The sequence below is a fragment of the Dendrobates tinctorius genome, unplaced genomic scaffold (assembly GCF_039654945.1).
Source record: "Dendrobates tinctorius isolate UK_male_01 unplaced genomic scaffold, ASM3965494v1 ptg000160l, whole genome shotgun sequence".
In the NCBI taxonomy this organism is placed as follows: Eukaryota; Metazoa; Chordata; class Amphibia; order Anura; family Dendrobatidae; genus Dendrobates; species Dendrobates tinctorius.
Window position 1 is genome coordinate 25,423,106 of NW_027361827.1, and position 24,032 is coordinate 25,447,137.

A 24,032-nucleotide genomic window follows, 5' to 3' on the forward strand; every position below is an offset into this window, starting at 1 on the left:
AGCTAACTACCAAACAAATGTAGGGGACGATATCAGCTCTGAAAGAGGTCGTAATGCCAAATTTCAGTGTATAAAACAAAACTGGAAAGATGGGGTATACCTGACACAAAAGTCTAACGACTTGACCCCAGCAACAATGATATACATATAAAGATTTTTTCAGAGTGTTTCAATTTTGGCCAGTATAGCAAAATGGAATTTACAAAGTTACTAATACCATTTATAATGAAAATCAGGGGCACGCCCCTTTAAAAGATGGGGTATATGTGATCGCTGGCGGAAACTGTGGATCACCTGTACACAGGTTTGATAAGATATTTCTGATAATGGTATTATACAGAATCAAGCGTCACAAAGGAGGAAGAAATAGACCGGGTTTTTCAATGCATCCGCTCTGAACACTCTAGGACAGAAATATTCTTCATGGCTTTATTGTGCCGACGCGTTCCGTGGCAGAACTGCCACTTCCTCAGGGCAAAGGATTCTTTGGCCCTGTGGAATTGGCAGTTCTGCCACGACACGCGTCGGCACAATAAAGACATGAAGAATATTTCTGTCCTTGTGTGGTCAGCGCGGATGCATTGAAAAACCTGGTCTTTTTCTTCCTCCTTTGTGACATTGGTATCTATGGGAGTCTGCAGCGACCACTGGTTCCTTTCACATTCTGCAAGGGATTGTTGTGACTGTTCACAACCTGTAAAGGTGAGTGCAATAACCGTGTAATGTCACCCAAAAAAAAAATCACTTTTATCGCCCTATGTGCGCTCTCTTTCCTTAATTGCAGAATCAAATATGTATTTTATAGAAAGCAGCTGAAACTATCCCTTTAAGAACTGTTTACTTTCACTTTAGGAGTGTAGACAGGAATGTGTATTAGAGAGGGCTGCACTGAAATGGACTGCTGAATCTCAAATGTAAGATCCAGCAGTTGTAATAATCTTAGCCACTAATAATAGCTATGCCCAAGTTAAGTTCAACAGATCCGTTAGGCTGTGGTGCCTACAGCAGTCTTTACCATACACAGATTCTAGAAGTGTCAAGGTACACCGAGATTAGCTAGCACATATTACTGATGGATGTCCAAATTTTTGCAACGTTCCTTTATTAAAGCTCCTTTTATGGGACAATGTGTCCCCACGGATTTCTTACCTTAATGAATAGAATGGCAGGGACTGGGATGACAGAGTCAGCGTTTCCTGACTCCATAGTGGGGAGGAGCTCACCAGTTCTATGTGTTAAGGGCGGGGGGAGGGGAGGAGGCGGGTTGCCCCCGGGAATCCTGCTGATATTAGATGCAGCTTGCGACTCTGTCTCCAGGCAGAGCCTATTAGCTGTTGTCACGGCGAGGTCTGGGTACGGAGGCTTCCGGTGGCAAGTCTGTGGAGAGGCTGCGCAGAGTCAGCCACTATGCAGTTTACAGTATCGGTGATTGCGGCTGTGAGTTCCCGGGAGATCCGTAGCAGCTGTTGTCCTTTCAGGGGGAGGTCCCTATTGCAGCTCCCAAATCAGGCAGAAGTGTTGATGAGGATCCGGAGGTGCCTTCCTGACAGCTCTGCGACACTGGCAGGCCTGTGGCGGGGAATAGCTAGTGCCGGAGCGCTCGCAGATGTCAGCCACTGCCCTTCACGCTCTTCCGGACGGTGCTGTCGGCTGCTTACCGGGATATCAGCTCGTCCTCGGCGTTGGTGTCAGTGGATCCCGATGTCTAAGATCTATAGGCAATGGGTTCAGTGTTAGGTTTATGTTCAGGGTTGTAGACTCAGGGCTCAGAGCGGCAGGTCAGCGGAGAGTTATTTTCCAACCAGCTCTCTGGTATCAGCCACTACTTCAGCACTCAGCTTCGGTGGTCGCAGACAAATTTATCTGAATCACCTCAGTTGCTATATCACAATATACAATCCAGGGGTTCAGATGGTTGTAGGGTGATGTGTCTCGGGGTATTAAAGTTCCAGGAGACCAGTGCAGAGCATGCAGATTCAAAAATGAGAACCATCCCAAATTTTCACAACCAAAATTCCCTCATATTTTTAAATCTAATAATCCCAAAAAAAAGACTGGGACTCTTACCATAATAAAAAATACTATCCCCTTCTGGTTCATCGAGGAATATAAAGGCACCAAAGTGAGAGACCATATTTTAATTTGCAACCTAAATAACCAGCTTTTTACATTAGTTAACATATATGCCCCTAACAAAAATCAAATTAGATTTCTGCACAAACTTCTAGAAGGGGTGCTTTACTATTACTAGGGGACTTTAATATGGTCCCAGACAATTATCTAGACTCATCATCCCTAAATATGCCCCAATCCAATACTCTTAATAATTGGTTGTTCCAGAATGAGTTTTTTGACATCTTTAGGTGCATCAACACCAATTCCAAGGAATTTACTCACTTTTCCAAAGCCAATCAATCTGCTTCTCGAATAGATTTAATGATCACAGATGTATTTACCTTACCCAGGTTCCAGAATATCACAATTGAGAATAAATCATTCTCTGATCATTCCCCAGTAATAGGAGAGCTCGTTCTGGGGTCTCCGATAAATAATCATTCACCATATCAAACAGAACTAGACAAGGATGTCCCCTTTCCCCTCTCCACTTCATAATGGCCATGGAAACTCTTGCCCAAGATATTAGGCAACACGATAGCATCAAAGGAATAGAGACACCTTCTCGCCAACTTAAACTAAGCTTATTTGTGGAAGATATAATCTTAACCTTATCGGATTCAATAAATTCCATTAAAGAGCTCCATAAGGCCTTAAAAACCTTCTCAGAGTTATCATATTTTAAGGTAAACGAGGAGAAATAGAAGATTCTCCACCTTAACCTGACCGATAATCATGTTAAAAACATTAATAAAGTGACCTCTATAAGCTGGGCAAATGGTGAAGTAACCAACAACCTCAATACCTTAATCTCATCTAATATGAAATCTTTATCCGACATCATTAATAAAGACCTTATCATCTACGGCGATAGAGTTCTCTCTTGGTGGGGTAAGAACCTCACAATTAAAACCTTTATGTGTTCAGATCCCTCCCTCTCCCAGTCTCAACTTCGTATTTAACACACCTCCATTCTTCAGTAAATTCCTTCACCTGGAACAAGAATAAAGCAAGAATCCCAACTTCCTTTATTTCTAAAAGCAAGTCTAATGGAGACTTAAGTTCCCCAAACATTTCGGCTCACTACTACACAAATCTTATAAAACATAGTTTGATGGACCTAGAACTTGTACTGAATAACAATAGGCATCCACAAGACCTTATATTTAAAACCTTAATGAACAAAAATTCCAGTTCAATTTCTCATCCTATCTTCCTTGCCTGCACTCATGGTTGGAAAAACCTTTCTAAACCTAAAAAAGGAATGACTAAAATGTCCATTTTGAGGAGAATCCCGCTATCTCTCATATTTACATTCTATAATCAGGAGCTCCCTTCACTCTGGCTTGAAAAAAACATAAAAAATCTAGGAGTCATCCACGATGGGAATAACTTTTTATGTTCAGCGACCTAAAAAATAAACACAACCTCCCAAAGTCGATGTTCTTCCATTACACAATTCTAAAGAACCAGACTCAAGTTTTTCTTAAGGAAAAGCCAAATTTCATAGAAGCAACATTAAACCTCTTGTAATATCAACATTAGAAAGTCCTTAAAGTACCATAAGGTTCAAAACCAGACAGAAAATCCAAAAATGTGGACTGAAACAATAAAAGTTGTCCAGAACACACAACCAGAACCGTAGAAACAACTGGTTTCATTTAAAATATTTTTTTATTAATTAATATGAAAAAATGAACCAATTAGTAAAAAAATCACATACAAGGTGCCTCAAATAAGGGGATTACAGCCACCACAATAGAGTAAATTAATGGACACATCCAGTACAAAAATCTCCAAGATTACAGTAAAAATTAGTATATGAATTAATGATGTAAACTATACTGGATAATTATACAGACTTTTAATAATTAAAGCAAGGGAAAATAGTGAGAACAAGTATAAATACCTTTACTAATAGGTTCTCCCATAAGCTCAATTACTAAATAATTCTAAATTGATGGTACAAACTATATTGGATCTCAAGTATAGCATAAATATTGCTGAAAATCAGTGCAAGTGCCTGCTAAATAAATTTTACCATAGAATTATCCGCCAAGCAGGTCCATATAAAAGAGATCACAAAATATAATTACTTATGCCAAATAGCAAGTCCGTAAGAGTCCAAGAAAAGTGCTGTATGCTAGTGGCGTTTCCCCCACCCCAACGCACATTTCGTTACTTCTTCCTCAGGGGGCGTGTATGGAAATAGAGGGTCACATGGTCTTAAAAGCAGCTAAGCAACCAATCACCACTCACGGTCGGACAGTATGCTAATTAGGTCACGTTTAACAGCTGCAATGAGAAGCTGGATGTCCGGGTGTGTATATGCGTGCTAAGACGCTGTGCGCATAACTGCAAAAGAGTCATCTAATTAATGAGAAGCTAGATGCCTGGGTGTGTTTGTACCATCAATTTAGAATTATTTAGTAATTGAGCTTATGGGAGAACCTATTAGTAAAGGTATTTATACTTGTTCTCACTATTTTCCCTTGCTTTAACTCTTAAAAGTCTGTATAATTATCCAGTATAGTTTACATCATTAATTCATATGTTATACTAATTTTTACTGTTATCTTGGAGATTTTTGTGCTGGATGTGTCCATTAATTTACTATATTGTGGTGGCTGTATTCCCCTTATTTGAGGCACCTTGTATATGATTTTTTTTACTAACTGGTTCAATTTTTAATATTAATTAATAACAAATTATTTTAAACGAAACCAATTGTTTCTATGGTTCTGGTTGTGTGTTCTGGACAACTTTTATTGTTTCAGTCCACATTTTTGAATTTTCTATTAAACCTCTTGTGTAATATTGGCAATAAAATTTTCTTAAGCCATAGATACATCTACAACTGGTTCAATCGAGACATTAAGTTATATAAAACCTCATATATGACCAAATGGGAGACGGACCCAATAGCGTCATTCACTACCGTTCAAAAGTTTAGGGCCACTCAAACAATTTTGTGTTTTCCATGAAAACTAATACTTTTATTAATCAAATGACTTGCCAAATGAATTTAAAATTTAGTCCAGACATTGACAAGGTTCTAAAAAAAGAATTTTATTTGAAATAATTTTCACCTTCAAATTTTGCTTTCGTCAAAGAATGCTCCCTTTGCAGCAATTACAGCATTGCAGACCTTTGGCATTCTAGAAGTTAATTTGCTGAGGAAATCTGGAGAAATTTCACCCTATGCTTCCAGAAGTCCATCCCACAAGTTGGTTTGGCTTGATGGGCACTTTTTGCGTACCATATGGTCAAGCTGCTCCCACAACAGCTCAATGGTGTTGAGATCTGGTAATTGCGCTGGCCACTCCATTACAGATAGAATACCAGCTGCCTGCTTCTTCCCTAAATAGTTCTTGCATCATTTGGAGGTGTGCTTTGGGTCATTGTCCTGTTGTAGGATGAAATTGGCTCCAATCAAGTGCTGTTCACAGGGTATGGCATGGCGTTGCAAAATGGAGTGATAGCCTTCCTTATTCAAAATACATTTTACCTTGTACAAATCTCCCACTTTATTAGCACCAATGCATCCCCAGACCATCACATTACCTCCACCATGCAGATGGCGTCAGGCACTCTTCAGCATCTTTTCAGTTGTTCTGCGTCTCACAAATGTTCTTCTGTGTGATACAAACACCTCAAACTTGGATTCGTCTGTCCATAACACTTTTTTCCAATCTTTCTCTGTCCAATGTCTGTGTTCTTTTGCCCATATTAATCTTTTCCTTTTATTAGCCAGTCTCAAATATGGCTTTTTCTTTGCCACTCTGCCCTGAAGGCCAGCATCCCGGAGTCGCCTCTTCACAGTAAACGTTGACACTGGCGTTTTGTGTGTACTATTTAAAGAAGCTGCCATTTGAGGACCTGTGAGGCTTCGATTTATCAAACGACAGACTCTATTGTACAGTACTTGTCTTGTTGCTCAGTTGTGCAGTTCTCTTTCTACTCTGGTTAGAGCCTGTTTGTGCTACCCTCTGAAGGGAGTAGTACACACCGTTGTACGAAATCTTCAGTTTCTTGGCAGTTTCTCACATGGAATAACCTTCATTTCTAAGAACAAGAATAGACTGTCGAGTTTCACATGAAAGTTCTTTTTTTCTGGCCATTTTGAGAGTTTAATGAAACCAACAAATGTAATTCTCCAGATTCTCAAGTAGCTCAAAGGAAGGTCAGGTTTATAGCTTCTCTAATCAGCCAAACTGTTTTCAGCTGTGTTAACATACTTGCACAAGGGTTTTCAAGGGTATTCTGACCATCTATTAGCCTTCTTACACAGTTAGCAAGCACAAAGTACCATAAGAACACTGGAGTGATGGTTGTTGGAAATGGGCCTCTATACACCTCCACCAACTCCATGAGGATGGTCTGAGTGCCCGACATCCATTGATGGGGGTTGTGTTCACAGCCCAACACCGTGCAGGATGCTTGGCATTTGCCACCGAACACCAGGATTGGCAAATTCGCCACTGGCGCCCTGTGCTCTTTACAGATGAAAGCAGATTCACACTGAGCACATGTGATAGACGTGACAGAGTCTGGAGATGCCGTGGAGAGTGATCTGGGGCCTGCAACATCCTTCAGCATGACTGGTTTGGCTGTGGGTCAGTAATGGTGTGGGGTGGCATTTCTTTGGAGGGCCGCACTGTGTTGGGCTGTGAGCACAACCCCCATCTGTGGACGTCGGGCACTCAGACCATCCTCATGGAGTCGTTTTCTAACCATTTGTGCAGACCCATGCACATTTTTGGCCTGCTGAAGGTCATTTTGCAGGGCTCTGGCAGTGCTCCTCATGTTCCTCCTTGCACAAAGGCTGAGGTAGTGGTCCAGCTGCTGGGTTGTTGCCCTCCTACGGCCCCCTCCATGTCTCCTGATGTACTGGCCTGTCTCCTGGAAGCTCCTCCAGCCTCTGGACACTACGCTGACAGACACAGCAAACCTTCTTGCCACAGCTCACATAGTCCCTAGATATATGATATGAGAACAATTATTTTTAAATGGGAATTTTTTAGATAAAAGGTTCCAATTTTCTTGATTTACACTGAGGTTTAGCAATTCTGATTTAGAGAAGTTAATCTTAAAATTTCAAACTAATCCGAATTCCCGCATTTCTCCAAGTAATGGGTTGATAGAACGCCAGGGTTCTGGGAGGTAAAAAAGGACGTCGTCTGCGAATGCGGCTATTTTATGTTCTTTCTTGCCGCATTTTACGCCCTGGATTTTAGGGTTTTGTCTGATTCTTTGTAGGAAAGTTTCTATAACCAAAACAAACAGAAGTGGGGAGAGGGGGTGCCCCTGTCTTGTCCCATTCCCTATCCCGAATCTAGGGGACAAATCATTATTAATTTTCAGTCGAGCCATTGGGCAGGCATACAGAGCTAATACTCTCCCAATGAAGAGGTCGGGGAAGCCAAATTTCGCTAATGTTTTTTCCATAAATTCCCAATCAACTCGATCGAAAGCCTTTTCAGCATCGGTTGACAGGAGAGCAGCTTGAATATTTTTACATTCTATATAATTGATTATATTCAGGGTTTTAATAGTGTTGTCTTTGGCCTCCCTACCCCCACAAAACCCACCTGTTCTAGATTGATCAAGTCCGGTAAAAGAGTCTGTACTCTACCGGCTAGAATCTTTGCATATAACTTTATATTGTTGTTAATCAATGAGATTGGCCTATAGCTGCCGCAGAGGGTTGAGTTTTTACCCTCTTTTGGGATAAGAGCTATGTGGGCAGAAAGTGCCTCTGTTTCGAATGGGTTTACTGTGGATATGTTTTTGAAGTACTTCAAAAGGTGTAGGGAAAGTTCCTCTTTGAAAATTTTATAGTACTCTATGGAGTACCCATTTGGGCATGGGCATTTTCCTTTGGGGCTTGATTTAATGACAGATTCCAATTCATCCATTGTAATTGGGTTATCTAAGGTTTTTATTCACTGGGATGTTAGTGTCACGTCTCCGTCAGATTTGGGGCCTGCTGTTCCGGTCGCAGCCACTAGGAGGCGCCGGGCCGCCACTTCGCCGTCAGACTCGGGGACGGCTGTTCCTGCCTCGGCCACTGGGAGGCGCCGTGGTTCTATTACGTCGCCGTCAGACTCAGGGCCTATGGTCCCAGCTTTAGCCACTAGGAGGCGCCGGTCTGTCACGTCACCGTTGGATTCGAGGCCTGCTGTTCCGGTCATGGCCACTAGGAGGCGCCAGACCGCCACTTCACTGTCAGACTCGGGGACGGCTGTTCCTGCCTCGGCCACTGGGAGGCGCTGTGGTCCGCCCGTGAGTTATGGTGGTGACAGAGAAGTGGCTCCTGCGCAGGCATCTGGTGGGCACAGGCTCCGCCCCTCTGTCAGTCATCAGGGGGTTACTGCAACACCATCTGGCCTGGTCCTGGGGGCGGCACTAATGACATCACCAGTCCAGGAACCTGTGAGGGATGACCTGATCCCTCAAATACCTTGGGACTGGTCTTGCAAGCCGCCGGATATATTCTTGGTTCCCCTGTGTGTTACTTAGTGATTGATTTCTGTTTGACTCTGACCTCAGCCTGGATTTCTGACCCCTCTTTTGCCTGACGATTCTGTACTTCTGCTACTCTCCTGGTTTGTGACCTTGGCCTGGATATTCTGACTCTGCTACTTCCTAACGATTCTGTACCTCTGCCGCCCTCCTGGTTTTTAACTCTGACCTTGGCCTGAAATTGACTCTGTTATTGCCTGCCATTTTTGTACTTCACTCTGACGACCGTCCTGCTCTGGCCGCTGCTCCTATTCAGACAGTACCTCCTGGGCTCTGTTGTAAATCCAGATCCCTGTATAGGGGTAAAGGGTATCAGTGTTTCTCGGGGTGTTGCCTGGCTGCAGCCCAGAACCGCAGACGGATGTTACAGTTAGTTTTGGTAAGTCTATTGTTTGTAAGTAATTATTGATGAGTTCAGATTTCTTTTTTGGGGATGCACAATCCTCTTTCATTTTTAAATTGTAGAGATCTGAATAACATGTGTTGAAAATTTTAGCTATATCCTCCATTTTGTGGTGTATTTGGTCTTGTGAGTCTTTAATATTTTGTATGTATGATGAGTTAACTTTTTTTTAGCCAAGTTTGCCAAATTTTTACCACATTTATTTGCTTGTGTATATAGTTTAAATCTGGAGTATTGTAAATATTTCTCAGAATCTTGTCTCAATAACGCTCTAAGTTCTGCTCTAAAGGCCCCGTCTCACATAGCGAGATCGCTAGCGAAATCGCTAATGCGTCACCGATTTTGTGATGCAACAGCGATCTCGCCTGCGATCTCGCCACATGTGACACATAGCGGCGACCGGCCCTCCCGCTGGATATCGCTGATCGTGCTTGAATGTCCTGGGCTATTTTTTCATTGTCAGTGACCCGCTGGCCAGCATGCATCGCTGTGTTTGATGCCGACGAGCCACCTCGTTGGCGATGCAGAACTCAGGGACGCAGGCTGGAATCGTTCAGAATAGCTGCTGTGTGACAACGCACCAGTGATCCTTACCAGGTTGTATCGTTGTCGGGATTGCTGGTGTGTCGTTGAAGAGATCTGCCTGTTTGACATCTTACTAGTGATCATTTAACGATGCACCGGCGATCCCTACAGGTTGTATCGTTGTGGGGATCGCTGGTGCTTCGCTATGTGAAACGGGACCCTTAGTCTAAAAAGGTCTTTTTCCAAAGAGGCCTCCTGGGTTGTTTTATGTTTCTCCTCTAAATCTTTAATTTGAGATGATAAAGAGGCTGTAAGTTTCTCTTTTTCATTTTTTTTCCTAGAGTTCATTTCTATAAAAAGGCCTCTAAGCACCGCTTTGTGTGCCTCCCAAAGATTAAAGTCAGAAATATCGTCACTGCGATTTTCTAAGAAAAATTGTTTGACGTTTTCCCTTTTAAACTTCTGAGAATCAGCGTTGTAAATTAAGTTTTTATTTATTTTCCAGTTAAAGGCTAGTTTTTTTGTGTTATTTAAGGCAATGTTAATAAACAATGGGGCATGGTAAATTATATTATCATAAGTGGTCTTTCTAACCAAATTTATTAGATAGAATGGTATACAGTAAATAGATAATCGATTCTTGAGTATTTTTTATGTACTGATGAGAAAAATGAGTAATCTTTCTTTGAGGAGTTTATAATTCTCCAGGCGTCTATCAGGAGAAGGTCCGCCAACGATCTTTCAATATATTTGATTGTTTTATGTGGTATGGATGATTGCCCATTGGAGGCATGTAGTGGGGGATGCAAGGGAATATTGAAGTCACCTCCCAATATTGGCACGCCCTCAATGAATTGGTTCGAGAGTTTAAATTTTTTTTAAAGAAAGGAAGACAGTTCGCATTTGGAGCATATATATTTATTAGTGTGTAGATCTTATTATAGATCATACATTTCAGAAAGAGATATCTCCCGTCTTTATCTGACAAGACATCTTTGAGAACAAAAGGGATATTTTTACTTATAGCGATGGAAACACCTTTATTTCTTTTGGATGGAGAGGTAGAGTTATACCATCTAGTGAATGTTTTGCTTTTAGTTATAGGGATATATGTTTTTTTGAAATGGGTTTCCTGAAAAAAAAAACTAGAGCAATTTTATTCTTTTCCAGATGCCTTAATATTTGTGATCTTTTCTGTGCTTAAGAGGTATCCAGCAGGACCATAGGGGAGCAACTTACAACTGGGGATGACAATTATTAGCATAGCTATGGAAAACATGTTTTCCAGAAAGTTGGGGCTGTGATCCGTCCCACCTCAGATTCACGATTTGCTGCTGGTTGGATAGAGAACCAATGGAGAATCCAACCAGGTGTATTAGCAAAAAAGGATCAACAGATATGTGGGGGCGTGGACCTGCCGATCGAGAGTTTAATGAGAATGATGACCAAGAATAAAGGAGGAGGAAGAAGAAGAGGAAGCAGAAACAGGGGGATGAGCTAAGGAGAAAACAGGGAGAGGGGACCGAAAGTACCAATCCCCGATTGAGTCTCACTTAAAAGAAGAACAAAATCAGAATATATCAATTACTAATCTATTTTGCAAACTTACTTATGTTACCAAGAGAGATAGACTTAGAAAAGAGAATTTAACCACAGAAACATAATATCCAATATTAATAGAGGGTCTGTTTTGCAGAAACCAAATCGCGGCTGAGTCTCAGTCTATTGTGGTATCCTCTTTTTTTAGGTCAGTTCATCCTTCGCCTTCTTTATTGCTTTCGGATGGGGTTTTGTTGACATCCGTATTCATTTTTCTAATTTTTTTTGGTTTGTTTGGTGTGATGTTCGACCATTTTTCGTGGTTAGGTACTGGTGGGAGTCTGAGAATATCCTCTGCTAATGTCCAATCTGGAAGTTGAGGCTGGGAAAGATCCAATTTATTCAGGACATAGGGTAGATCCTCTGGTGTTTTCACAATTAAAGTTTTGTTGTCGAGGGTAATAGCAAGACCAAATGGAAACATCCACCTGTAAGCTATATTTCTGTCCCTTAGGGTCCTGGTCAGAGGCTGAATTTGTCTTCTGAGATCGAGGGTGAGCTTTGAAAGGTCTTGGAAAATTTGTATCTCATTAATATCGTATTTGATTTTAGTGGCTTGCCTGGATTTGTGGTAGATTTCCTCTTTAATTTTAAAGCTTTGTATGCAGCAAAGTATGTCCCTGGGTTTGTCCGGGCTTATGCTTTTGGGCCTGTAGAGCCCTTTTGATCCATATATTAGCATTGTCTTTACCCAATAGATCATTGAATATATTGGTGAGGATTATAGGTATATCTTTGTCTGAGATTTTTTTCGGTAGCCCTCTGATTCTTAGATTATTCCTTCTTGACCTGTTCTCCAGGTCATCTATGTGAATTTTTTGAAGAAAACTTTCTTTCTGGTTATCAATTAGAATTTCCGCAACACGTTCAGAGTGTGTGGATAACTGCTCACAAGTATCCTCTAAGGTCTGTAATCTTGTATGGGACTTGTTTGACCTCTTTTTTAAGGTCCGCTATCTCATCTTTAATGGTTTGGTTAAAATTTTTAAAGAGATTTCTTAAACATTCCGTAGTAGGTAGGGTTTTAATGTAACGTTAAGATTTGTCTCCTCCTCTTCGTCACTGTCAGACCATTGCTTGAGAGAGGAAGAGCTCTGCTTGTGTATTTGTGATACATTATTTGATTTACTGGAATGAGTATCAAGAGAGAGTTGTTTTCTAGATTTCTCCCTCTCCTGACTCCTCTTGGGGTTTTTTGTGGTTTTGGCTATTTCGTCAGCTTGTGATTTGTTAGGTTTTCCCATTTTTAGGTCCGGTCTGAATATAACTCAATTCGAGATGGGCAACAAGATCAGGTCATTTAGATATGATCAGATGATCTTAAATTCCAGAATAGATTGTTATCTATTTGGTCATTTATTTTTAATAGCAATGGAGGCTACGTCTGAGGGGGGGGGACAAAATGAATTACCCCCAACCCCACCACCACAGGTACACAGGGAAAGGCGACTAATTTTAGCAACCCTAGAGCGAAGGGCTCCTGTGTCGGCTACGCCAGTAACCTGGACCTGGCAAACACAGGACACCGGAGGGACGACGGCCAACGCGACCCCCTCGTGGGGGTTGAATGCAGAGGACAGGCGCTGATTAGTGTTATTACTGTGTAGTGTTCAGCAAGGAGCCAGTAGATGTCGCCACCCTCCCATAAACAGTTCTGACCTGAAGAGAGTATGGCGAAACCCAGCTCCACTCTCTTTTGGTTTGCAGGTCTATGTAGCAGTCGGAAGGCAAGGTGAGCCGGTAAACTGAGGGGCCAAAACTATCTGCCCTCTCCAATCTCTTCTACCACTACCCCAAGGGTTCCGCTCCACCACCCCTCCGCAACCCTACGTATGGTGCTGGATTCAGCTGTTATATTGGAGCCCCCTTTTTGGTCAATAGTGGCTTTAAAGAGATGACCCTGTGCCTCAGTTAATGTCCATCCCCCGCTACTCTGGTCTCAGCACCCGGGTATGATCATGATTTCTGATCTCTTCCTGAGTTAAAACATTAGTATTTGTCACGATGACCCGTCCTGTGTGACGCGACCCGCAGGCCGGTAACTGAAACTACAAGACGCGGCACGTGATACTGTCCTGTGTGACATGGCCAGCCGGCCGGTACTACAACAAGACACGGGGATAGGGGAAACAGTTACAACGGTGGGCCCTGCGATAGGGAAAGGGGACGTGGAGACCTCCTGCACTCCCCTGAGTCAGTGTCCCTAATGCTTCTAACGTTCCCTATGCCGGTTCCGCACTGGGCGCCGATCAGGAACCTGTCGCCTTAGCACACCCTACACCTATCCCTTTCTAGGGAGCTGGGTGGCGCAGGCAGTGGCCCCACTGCTGTACTAATACACACTAAGGAAAACCACAAACAGGGAAACACCATTTAGCTTTACTCTGTTGCACTTGCTCCTGGCAATAGAGTCCACCACAAGAATGCAGCTCTCCTCCTGAATAGCTGCCACCAAGCTCTGTCAGAGCTACAAGGAAATCCCCTCTGACTCCTTCCACACCAGGGCAAAGACAGTGCTGCAAGGAACGCTCTCCAGCTCCTTCCTCCACCAAGGATGGTTGAACTGAACACTATCACCAACACTGATTGCAACACCTGTGACTTTTATAGCAGAGCCAGAGCAATCACACCTGCATTATAATCATGTGCACTAACTAAAGAAACCAGAGTGCAATGACACTCACCACCACCGGGGGCAAATTTAGAACAAAAGACACCAAAGTGCAATAATCCTAATGGCCACCAGGGGCAAAAACCAAACTTTAGCACAGCTTAAGAAAAAAAAAAGGTTACCTGTGCTTTTTATCAGTCCTGATCCAGCATGGATCATGACAGTATTGTGGTTTCTAAATTATTATGAAATTGTTTTCTTAGCATTATTTGAGGTCTGCAAGCACTGCATTTTTTTGTTCTTTTGACCATTTCTCATTTTCTGAAAATAAATACAAAATTTAGTGCTTGGAAATTCGAAGACATGTTGTCAGTAGTTATAGAATAAAAGAGCAATTTACATTTTACTCAAAAATATACCTATAAAGAGAAAAATCAAACAAACTGAAAATTTTGCAGTGGTCTCATTATTTTTGCCAGAGCTGTAGATGTCGGGAAGGACATGTGCTCACTAAATTATCCTTTTTGCCACAACAGAAACACACACCTTACACAGACTATATACAATTTGCTAGGTTGAGATGCTGCACCCACCTGCATGGGTTCCACAGCTGACTCAGTACTGATCACTCTCAACCCTGGACCTCCCGCACCCAGAGGTGACTCTCTATGTCTCTGGCGAAGACAGCGATCAACCCAGATTGCCAGAGACATGGCAACCTCAAGGGAGTCAGGGGTCTCAGAGAGCTAAAGCATCTCTTACTCTCACTGAGACACCCTCACAGAACTGACGATGGAGGGCCGGGTCATTCCACCTAGTGTCGGTGGCCCACCTCCAGAACTCAGAGCAATATTCCTTTGCCAGGAGGTCTCCTTGCTGAAGTCGGTGTAGAGAAGACTCTGCCAGGGTGACACAATAGGAGTCATCATACACAAGGCCCAAAGCCTGAAAAAATCCCTCTACCATCTGGAGTGACTGTGAGTCAGATGGGAAAGAAAATGCCCATGCTTGAGGTTCCCCTTGAAGGAGCGAGATTACAGTCCTCACCCATTACTCCTCTGTACCTGAGGATACAGGACGCAACCTGAAATAAAGTTTACAGGCCTCACGGAACACCACAAACTTGTCACGCCCCCCAGAGAACCTGTCTGGCAACTCGAGCTAGAGCTCCAAAATTGTTTGCCTGGAGGGCGAGATCCCCACACCAGATGTAACATGGTGCTGTGAAACCACAGTGCACAAATCCGACAGCTCCAAACTGAGCTGCTGCAACTGCCCTGTCAAAGCTGAGATAGGATCCATCACGGATCAAAAAAATTGATTGTGGTCTGAGTTAATGTCACAATTCGACTGGCGGGTGACCTGGGACAAGGGGCACTGCTCTTGCCCTATCTCCTAGATTAGCCCTTCATCTGTCGCCTTCTCCCACCCAGGGTTGATGGGGCGCTACTGTGAACCAGAGTACACCAAACCGACAGACTGGGTAACAAAGACAAGGGTAATCTGAAAACTCCGCACACAAAATATACACTCACATATAACAGAGGTATTCACCAGGGTGTGTAGGAAGGGGGAAGAAAGCAAAATAGGGAAGGATAAGGAATTTCCAAGTATACAAACCAGGCAACAGTTGCTAATAAATTCCTCCAGCACTCCTTCACAAAACCAACTTCACCTACTCCTCTGTCTTGCAGCAATTGCCAACTCAGACAAGGACTTGGTAATTGAGTCCATATTTTATAGGGGAGGGGAGGTGCCAACTGAGCACAGCTGAATGCAGGAATTTCCAACATGGTCGATTAACCCCTGATCTGCTGAAAGAAATAAACACGTTTAATACACTGGAGAAGTGCTTCTTCTCAGCGGCGGAGTAAGAGGCACCAGATGCTGCGGTCTTCTGGCTCCGCTCCTTTGCGGCAACCCCATGACAGTAACGATGCAACTAGTCCTTTAAAGATAATCTGCAGATAAAACACTGATTTTATTGAAACAACACAGCCTAGTAAGGAATACATCACTGGAATCAGAGTTTCAGCCACTTCATCAAGCTGCTCTCAAAGTACATATCAAAAATCAGCTGACCAATTCCCTTTAAATTACATTCTTATCATTGCACATCCAAGACATGTATTCAATAAGGATAAACAAGATGTTTGTGAGGTTTTTGTGCTTATTTTCTCCTACATAAAATGATTTCAGGAAAAAAGTTCTACTTTTGCCACATTCAACGCTGCTCTTGCAAAAAGGCAGACCTTTGTTTGATCTTATATGTCAAGCAAGCCCTTCAAAGTATAATCAATCAAACAAAATAAATGTTACCTGTTATTTAGTGCTAATGGTTTATGTTTGTCCTCAGGAGCTATTTTCTTCTGCAGAAAGAATTGTCTGGCTAATACAAATTGCAATATAATCAGCGAAATAACAACTGCAACTGTGAGTCTTAAAACAAAAGAAAGACAAATATTAAAAGAATTTAATCAGAATATAATATGTTATATATCATAATGTGTTATTGTGCTCATTGTTTGGGAGCTATAAAGAGTTATGAAAGATTTTTATGCAAGTATTTGTTTTAATTTGCAACTATACGTCATAAAAAGACATTCCCAGAGAGATATGACCTTTGAAGTTTCCTAATTTGCAGCTATCAGTAAAGTCGTGTTTAATCTATTGTTTGATTATATGGCAAATTACTTATGTTCTAAAAAGTTTTTTTTCCCCCATAAATGAACAGTGCATGGTTATATAACAAACTTTGTAATATGCTATTACCCAAAAATTCAGTTTTCTCCATTTAAAAGTCACTTCTTTCCATCCCATAATAGTCTATAGACAGCGAGGTTGAAGAGAGAAGCTAGAGAATTAGAGAGCCACACCGAAACAGGCTGCAGCTTCAAGTCAGTGTTGTAGTTTATGGCAGGTCAAAATTAAAACACATCAGTATTTTTCTGTCCAAACTAGAATTGCAATACCCAACTGGGCCATGGGTCCCTGTCCCTGACCAAAAATATTGGTCTCATAAGCATTTATGAGATGGTTAGAATCAGGAGGCATGCCCTACCCTTACATCAACTGCCTCCCCCCCCCCATCCCCTCTACCCCCCCCTCTACACCCTTGTTAAAAATAAAAATATTGGAAAAGAATCAGGAGGCATGTTCTTTTTTATCATCTGAAAGTTTAACTAGTCTTTAATAAAAATTATAAAAATATAAAATTATCATTTATAAATGTAAGAAAATACCATGTCAGACGATGGATTTCTACTAAGAAAATTCAAAAGCAGTAAGCCAAACTTACAATGAAATTCCAAATCCTTCCAGCACTTCTAAAGCTTTGCCATGTTTTATCGGATACACAAATGCATAAACAAAGAGCAGACCAAACAAGCTCTGTACGATGTGCATTATCAAGTAACCTGCAGAAAAAAGTACGTCAGTAATTGTGAAACCAGATTAAGGTTATGAAGTTCTTTTCTGCAGGAGCATAATTATTGACATACCCCATAAAATATATGCAACTTGCCAACCAGAGTATCGTGCTATGGAAGCCTAGGTGTGAAAGAAAAAAGATATGCATTACATCATTAAAAACACAATATTTCACTGTAAACCCCTGAATAACGCTTTCTCAAAACACGCTGAATAGGCTTTAGTTCGTGATCTCACATTTCATCTGAACAGCAAGGTAAGCAGGAGTTTAAATTATTCTGTATGCTTAGCCAGAGGGGTTGGTTATCCCATATTCTCATAAGCTTATGTTCACGTCTCGTTTGATGTTTGCGTTTGGTATATGTAAGGAAACATCCCGCTCACGGTTTGGTATATCTTTAGTTTGTTCGGAGCCCTGAAATGCTGTCTCAAAGGCATTCAATGGAAGAAGAGATGGATCAAGCTCAACTTGCACTGAATAAGGCTTCGATACCACCTTATATGTTGCAATCACCATGTTGAATCCTGTTTTAAAGAGAACCTGTCAGCAGGATTGGGTACAATAACCTACACACAGTATCAGATCGGCACCATTACATTGAATAAAATGATACTTTGGTTGATGAAGTCTGTCTTGTGGATGTTTCTTAATCTTTATTTTCAGTTTTGTGTTAATGATATGCTTGGGTCCTAAGTCAGGGCTGGGGTATGTGGTGCTCTGATTAGATATTCGTAATACAGACTGCTGACAGGTCCCTGATCTCTCACTGATCTGCCCCCTAGTTTGTATAATTAACACCATCACACACTAAAAAAAAAAAAAAAACGCTTCTGCAGGCAGGTGCTGGCCATGGCACCTGCATGCACTGCTGCATGATCTCATGGTTACTGTGTATGTAATCCCTTTTGCAGATTTACTTGAGCGAGGAAAAAAAAGTAATTTTGAAAATGGCGCCTGCCGCGCCTGCACAGTGTTCCAGGATCCGCACTGTCTGAACCTGTGTGTGGAAGGTGACTTGACAGAGAACTGTAAAGAGGCTGCGGTGTGTGGTTGTGGTCGTCAGGAGGACGACGAATAAGTCCGGAACTGTTACTATTGAAATCTGTCTCTGCCTCATCCTTGCATCGTCTGGTGTCTATGTCATCCGAACAGGGTAAGCAGTGGTCCACCCCCCAATCCCGGCCCCTACCACATTTTGGCATAGTCGGCAGGATTGCCGCCGCTAATACGACATCTTCCGCGGCAGGCCTGCGCCTGAAGAACCTAGAAGCACTTGGACTGCTCCCCTGTGGATTACAAATACCTGTGGATTACAAGACTGCTCACCTGGGGATTATAAATTGGAGACTTTGTTCCAGATCATCACTGCCATCAGAGGATCCGGGGCGGCACCAGAAGCTGTCCAACATGGCTGTGGTACTCCAATGCCGGGGAGAGGCCCGGGCGTTTGCATTTGTTCTGGACGGACTGGGGCCATCTCCAACGTACCCCCGGGGGGAGCGGTGTGAGTCTGGAGCCCGCCGCCCCCTCATACTGGACCCGGGCAGATGGGTGGAGAAGTCAGCCATCGCCCCACCCAGGAGCGGGAGTGGCCCGGGAGAGAAGATCGGCTGCGGCTGCTTGGCGCCATTCGACTGTTGCCCACCGGGCGGGATGCGACGCTGCAATTGCTGTGGCCTCAGACGCCTGGAGTGGTGGTGGCATCGGGAGGTCCAGTCTTGCTTTCTGGAATCACAGACAGTCTTCAAGACATCGGGCGGAGAAGAGGAGCGACTGCGGGCCCTGCGGGAGCAGCTGCTGAAGAAGTCACCTGGGAGCCTCCCCGTGGGACCCACAAGCCTGGAGGCTAGCCCTGCCGGACGGCGGGGTGAAGATCAGAGGCTGCGGGAGGAGCCGTGGGGTGACGTGTTGGAGGCTGTGGCACCGGGGAAGGTGAGAGTTCCCCCCGGCTCTGCCGGTGGCTCCGCAAGCAGCCCGCACCGCCCAGCCTCCCCACATGGCCTCCTGCGTTGCTGTAGGCCCAGCTGCGGAGGGCTCTGCGGCCTCCGCCGGGTTGAACGAAGCTTCCGCCCACGTCCCCGAGCCACCCCGCCCGGCGGCGCCACGTACGGTGTTGCCGGTGTGGAAACAGCCCGCGGCCGACGCTGCTGCGTTACACCTGTCAGTAGCGGCCCATTTCCTGAAGCCAGCCGCCACTCCCGCCCCGTCTGCGACTCCGGTTGCGGCCTGCCCTACGGCTGCATCTGCGTCACCCCCGGAGTCAGCTGCAGCCTGCTTGTCGGGCTCTGCGGCCTACCCACCGGGAACCACGGCTGCCCCTGCCCGCCGCCCGGCCCCAGCGGCTGCTGGACCGCCGACATCTACAGCCACCTCTGCCCCGCTCTCAACCCCGGCTGTGTCCCGCCCACTGGACTCCAGGGCCTACACTGGACCCTCCGTCTGGGTCGCGGAGGTCATACGGAAGAAAAAGTTCAAGGAAGAAGGAGATATGGAACCTGCTCCATGAGAGAGGGGAGGCTGGCTTGGCGGCTTCACGATCTACGGGGCGGCTCGTGTACACCAACTTGGAGAAGGAATACAGGTTCATTTGGGACCTCGCAACCGGTTTTTCATCCAGGTTACAAAGAATGTTTTTTTGTTGTTTGATTTGTTTTCCTGACATAGCGGGGATGTGGAAAAGGGAGTACTAGTGTTAAAGGGAGGGGGAGTATTTGTTTTAAAGATGCTGTGCGGAATGTATTGTGTTGGAAACAATGTTAATGTGTTTGAAAAAAAGAGAAAAAAAAGAAGAAAGAGAAAAAAGGGGTTACTCCGGTTGAGTAACTCCTATGGTTATTAAAGTAAAAGTAATAGTATGTTAAGAGTTCATTTAGTGAGTAGTGTGTATAACAAGAAAAAAAATGTGTATAACAGGTTCCGGGTACGAGGTAGATGTGACGAAGACGCCGGCCATGACTCTTTTAAGTGAAGGACAAAGACGAGAGGTATCGAACCAGACAGTGGTCCGTCAGTCAGGTCCCCGACACGACGGACACCCCAAAAGGAAGGGCAGGTGCCAATGATGACCTGGTAGGCGAAAGGCCACAGTCCTGGCGTTCCGGGTAGTTGAAGGAAGTAGTAGGGGAGAGTAGTGGGAGGTACACGCCATAGAGTAGTCTGGGTGGACCTCGCCAACCTGAAAGAAGATGTCACGTGGCGTGCGCGCTGGCGAGTAGCGGTAGGCTGCTCGGAGCATGGTGCTCCCGGTTTATTTCAGCCCCCGTGGGCAGCGGGTTTGGCCCAATGACCGGTCCGACAACAGACTGTGGACAAGCTTCTGAACGACGTAGGTAGGGAGTACGATTGTTGGGACGACAATGGACAAAGGGAGGGGGAGTGTGGGGAAGGTGACTTGACAGACAGACGTGACTGGTAGTAGGAGGGGACGGTTTGTGTACTAGAGACGGAGATTGACAGGATGGAAGAGTGACAGCTGGGAAAGGTGGATAGGAGAGTGCAGTACCTACAAATGACTACAAGATGGCAGGGGGAGTAGCTTAGGACTTAACATCAGCTTATGGCTTGAGAAACGCTTAGTCATGGGGGGCGGGGAGATAGGAACCCAGGAGGGGAATTCCCGGTGAGAGAGGGGATAAATAGGACTGGGTGGGGTTCCAGGCAGGCTAGTCCAGGGAGGAGCTCGGTAGAAAAAGGTGAAGAGAGAAGAGCTCGACCAGGGGATGGACAGCAAAGAGACAGTCAGGGGGGTGGCCCTGACCCGGCGGACCGCAGGACAGACGAAGCCCCGGGGGTACCGATTGGACGACAACCTCGGGCCGGTGAAGCGCTGGCAGTAGATTGGTCTAGGACAGCCCCAGCGAAAGATCCGCGAGGGACGTTACTTTGACTGGAGCAAAGGTGCAGGTACCCGGGCCTAGAGACAGAGAACTGTAAAGAGGCTGCGGTGCGTGGTTGTGGTCGTCAGGAGGATGACGAATAAGTCCGCAACTGTTACTATTGAAATCTGTCTCCGCCTCGTCCTTGCATCGCCTGGTGTCTGTGTCATCCGGACAGGGTAAGCAGTGGTCCACCCTCCAATCCCGGCCTCTACCACACCTGCACCAGTGTCCAGGATCTGCACTGTATAAACCTGGACCAGAGTCAGTTCTGTCAAGTGTTCCAGGATCCGCACAGTCTGAACCTGCACCAGTGTCCTGTTAATGGGCCCAGAATCTGCACTGTCTAAACCTATGTGAGGGAGTGCCAGGGCTGTAGTCGTGGCTGAGAATATCGGGTCTTGCGCTCCCTGGTCTCCCATCACATACAAAGATCTTCCCAATGTCAGTGTACCTGCGTCTTTACTTTCTGCACCTTCAGGGTATTCTCTATATGGCTTAAGATCCCCTCCGGTCGTTTGAGCACAAACAAAGACACGGTCCAGTTGCAACATAAAACGTAGAACTTTACTTCTTTCTTTGTGCAGCACATCCATATTAGATACAACATCAGCATAGGGTTCCATACAGTCCACATTCTTCCCTTTCCCTCCACTCTTTCCTACATCCTTCAGTACGTGCCCGGGTTGTATCGTCTCATCAGGTACTGCAGCGTCCTCCCTGTTCAGACTCACTATGCTTGTTAGGAATCTGGGTTCTATGATGCCTATGCGGGAATCCAGATTCTCACATTTGTCTCCAGAGGCTAAGTCCTTTTTTCCAGCTTCTGAGCATGCCCACGGGACGAGCTCCCATTGGAGTTCAGGAGTCAGGTGCTCAGGTCCTGCTCCTGATTTCATTGGCTTAGCTCAGGGCTCTGGAGATTTCTGGCAGGTCCCGCACGCTATAAAAAGTGCGCATGGCCGTTCTGCCATGCTCTAGTATTTTTATACTGCTGCTGTGTGAATGGTGACGGATGCTTGGACTGGTGACTGACTCATTAAGAAACCCCTTCCCTCGGTTATTACTTCTGTGTGAGTGAGTGGTATTCTGTCAGCACCTACGATAACGCCAACGCGCACAAGCTCCATCTTCCAGCAGCTTAGCGTCCTGCATCGCGCTTGCGATATTTGCGGTTGCAGCCTTTCCAGGCGTGCGCAGTTGCGACGCCGAGCACACGGTAAGTCCGCTCGGTTGTAGTGACTATCCTTAACTACTCCGGTTTCCGGCTATCGCACATGTGCTGCTGAGTTCCTGTGCTGTTAACAGGCTCAGCGACACTATTTTTTGTTATTTTTCCCTGCAGCTCTGTGTGCTTTAACAGGGCTTGCCTTATTGCATCTGGGTGGTTTAGAACCCTGTGCATATTAGTGCTCTGCCTCTCCCAGCAGCGGTGTTGTCATCCACCTCACGGTGGACCCCGAGTGGCGAAGGCGAAGTGTAGGATCCGGACATCTGGCAGAGGACATCAGACACAGCACATCTGGAAGAGGTCACAAGACACCAGACATCAGGCTCCGGACATCTGGCAGCGACCTAGAAAGGAACCCAAGCGGTCTGGTGCAAACCCCGCCAGGTTGGACTGGAACCGGCAGGTAATTTCAACGAATCCCCAGCTGAGCACAGAGTAGCAGAAACTCAGCAGACACACCGGACTCCTACTTCCAAGATGAACCCGGGTTAAATCACAGCAAGTCAGTTAGCAAAGAGTCACAGTCACTGGGCACAGGGATCAAGACACGGAAGGACCTAAGGAACATCACACAGAGGACACAGTTCAGACAGGGTCAGGTAAAGGAGCAGATCCAGGAAACAAGACACAACATGGCCGGGCCTGGATATGCAGCTTCCAGGAAGGGCGATCTGGGTATTATGCCCCCAGAGCATGCTGAGATACAAGACACAATTCAGACAGGGTCAGGTGCAGGAACAGATCCAGGATCAAGGATTCAGGAAACAAGACACAGCAGGAAATAGGTACAAGGCAAGACTCCAAACATTAAACACAGGGACCAGGATATTATGCTTCCTGGGAGGGCGGTCAGGATCAAGGGCCAAGATATTCTGCCTCCTGGGAGGGTGGACAGGAACAAGGACCAGGATATTCTGCCTCCTGGCATGTGGCAAGACACAGTTCACACAGGGACAAAGAGCAACAGCTCCCCCAGAACTGATCAGAATCAGAGCAGGAGCGGAACACAAGCTCACATGTCTAGGTTCAGGAACTCAATGTGAAGCTCTGGCCATGCCCCACAGGGCAGGGATCTTTTATATAGCAGCTGCCTTATAGCGGTAGGCTGGAGCAGCAATTGTAGCACACACCCATTCCTCATAAAAGCAATGGAGGTGTGGCCGCGTGCACCCTAAGCATAGCCAAACACAAATCAGCATTGCAAAGGACACCTGGTGAAAGCTGACAGCCTGAACACACATGACAAGCCATACACAGTGCAGAGGACCTAGAAATCCATGGATAGCTTTCCACAGTGGCAGCCAGGCACTGCATGAGCGGGTGGTCATGCAGTGCAGTGGAGCCACACACGCATGTACGGATATGCAGCGGAACAGGGAACTGAGCAGCATCCATAAAGGTAACAGACAACAGTATCCCTGCTATTTAGGGGGAAGGGAGCAAAGGGTTAATACAGAGATATGCAGAGTAACGCCGCGGGAGCAAAATACAAACATACCTGTCTCCCCCATATGTCTCTGAACTAATCTCCCGATACCTTCCCTCCCAAGACCTCCTACTCTCCTCCACACTTATTCGCTCCTCACCCAACCGCCTCCAAGACTTCTCCCTACCCTCTGGAATTCTTTGCCCCAACATGTCCGACTATCAACCACATTTGGATCCTTCAGACGGAACCTGAAAACCCACCTCTTCAAGAAAACCTACAGCCTGCAATG

General features: G+C 45.1%; 1 protein-coding gene across 3 annotated transcripts in view; it reads right to left on the minus strand.

Annotated features, from left to right (window-relative positions):
* Positions 1-24,032, minus strand: part of LOC141052486 (stimulated by retinoic acid gene 6 protein-like) — a 664,959-nt gene that overhangs the window by 64,955 nt on the left and 575,972 nt on the right. For all 3 annotated transcript variants that reach the window (XM_073549742.1, XM_073549741.1, XM_073549743.1), the window contains 3 exons: positions 17,279-17,327; positions 17,077-17,194; positions 16,098-16,217 (listed from right to left, as the gene is read on the minus strand). In XM_073549742.1, the coding sequence (XP_073405843.1) occupies positions 16,098-16,217; positions 17,077-17,194; positions 17,279-17,327 (287 nt within the window). The remainder of the gene's footprint in view (positions 1-16,097; positions 16,218-17,076; positions 17,195-17,278; positions 17,328-24,032) is intronic.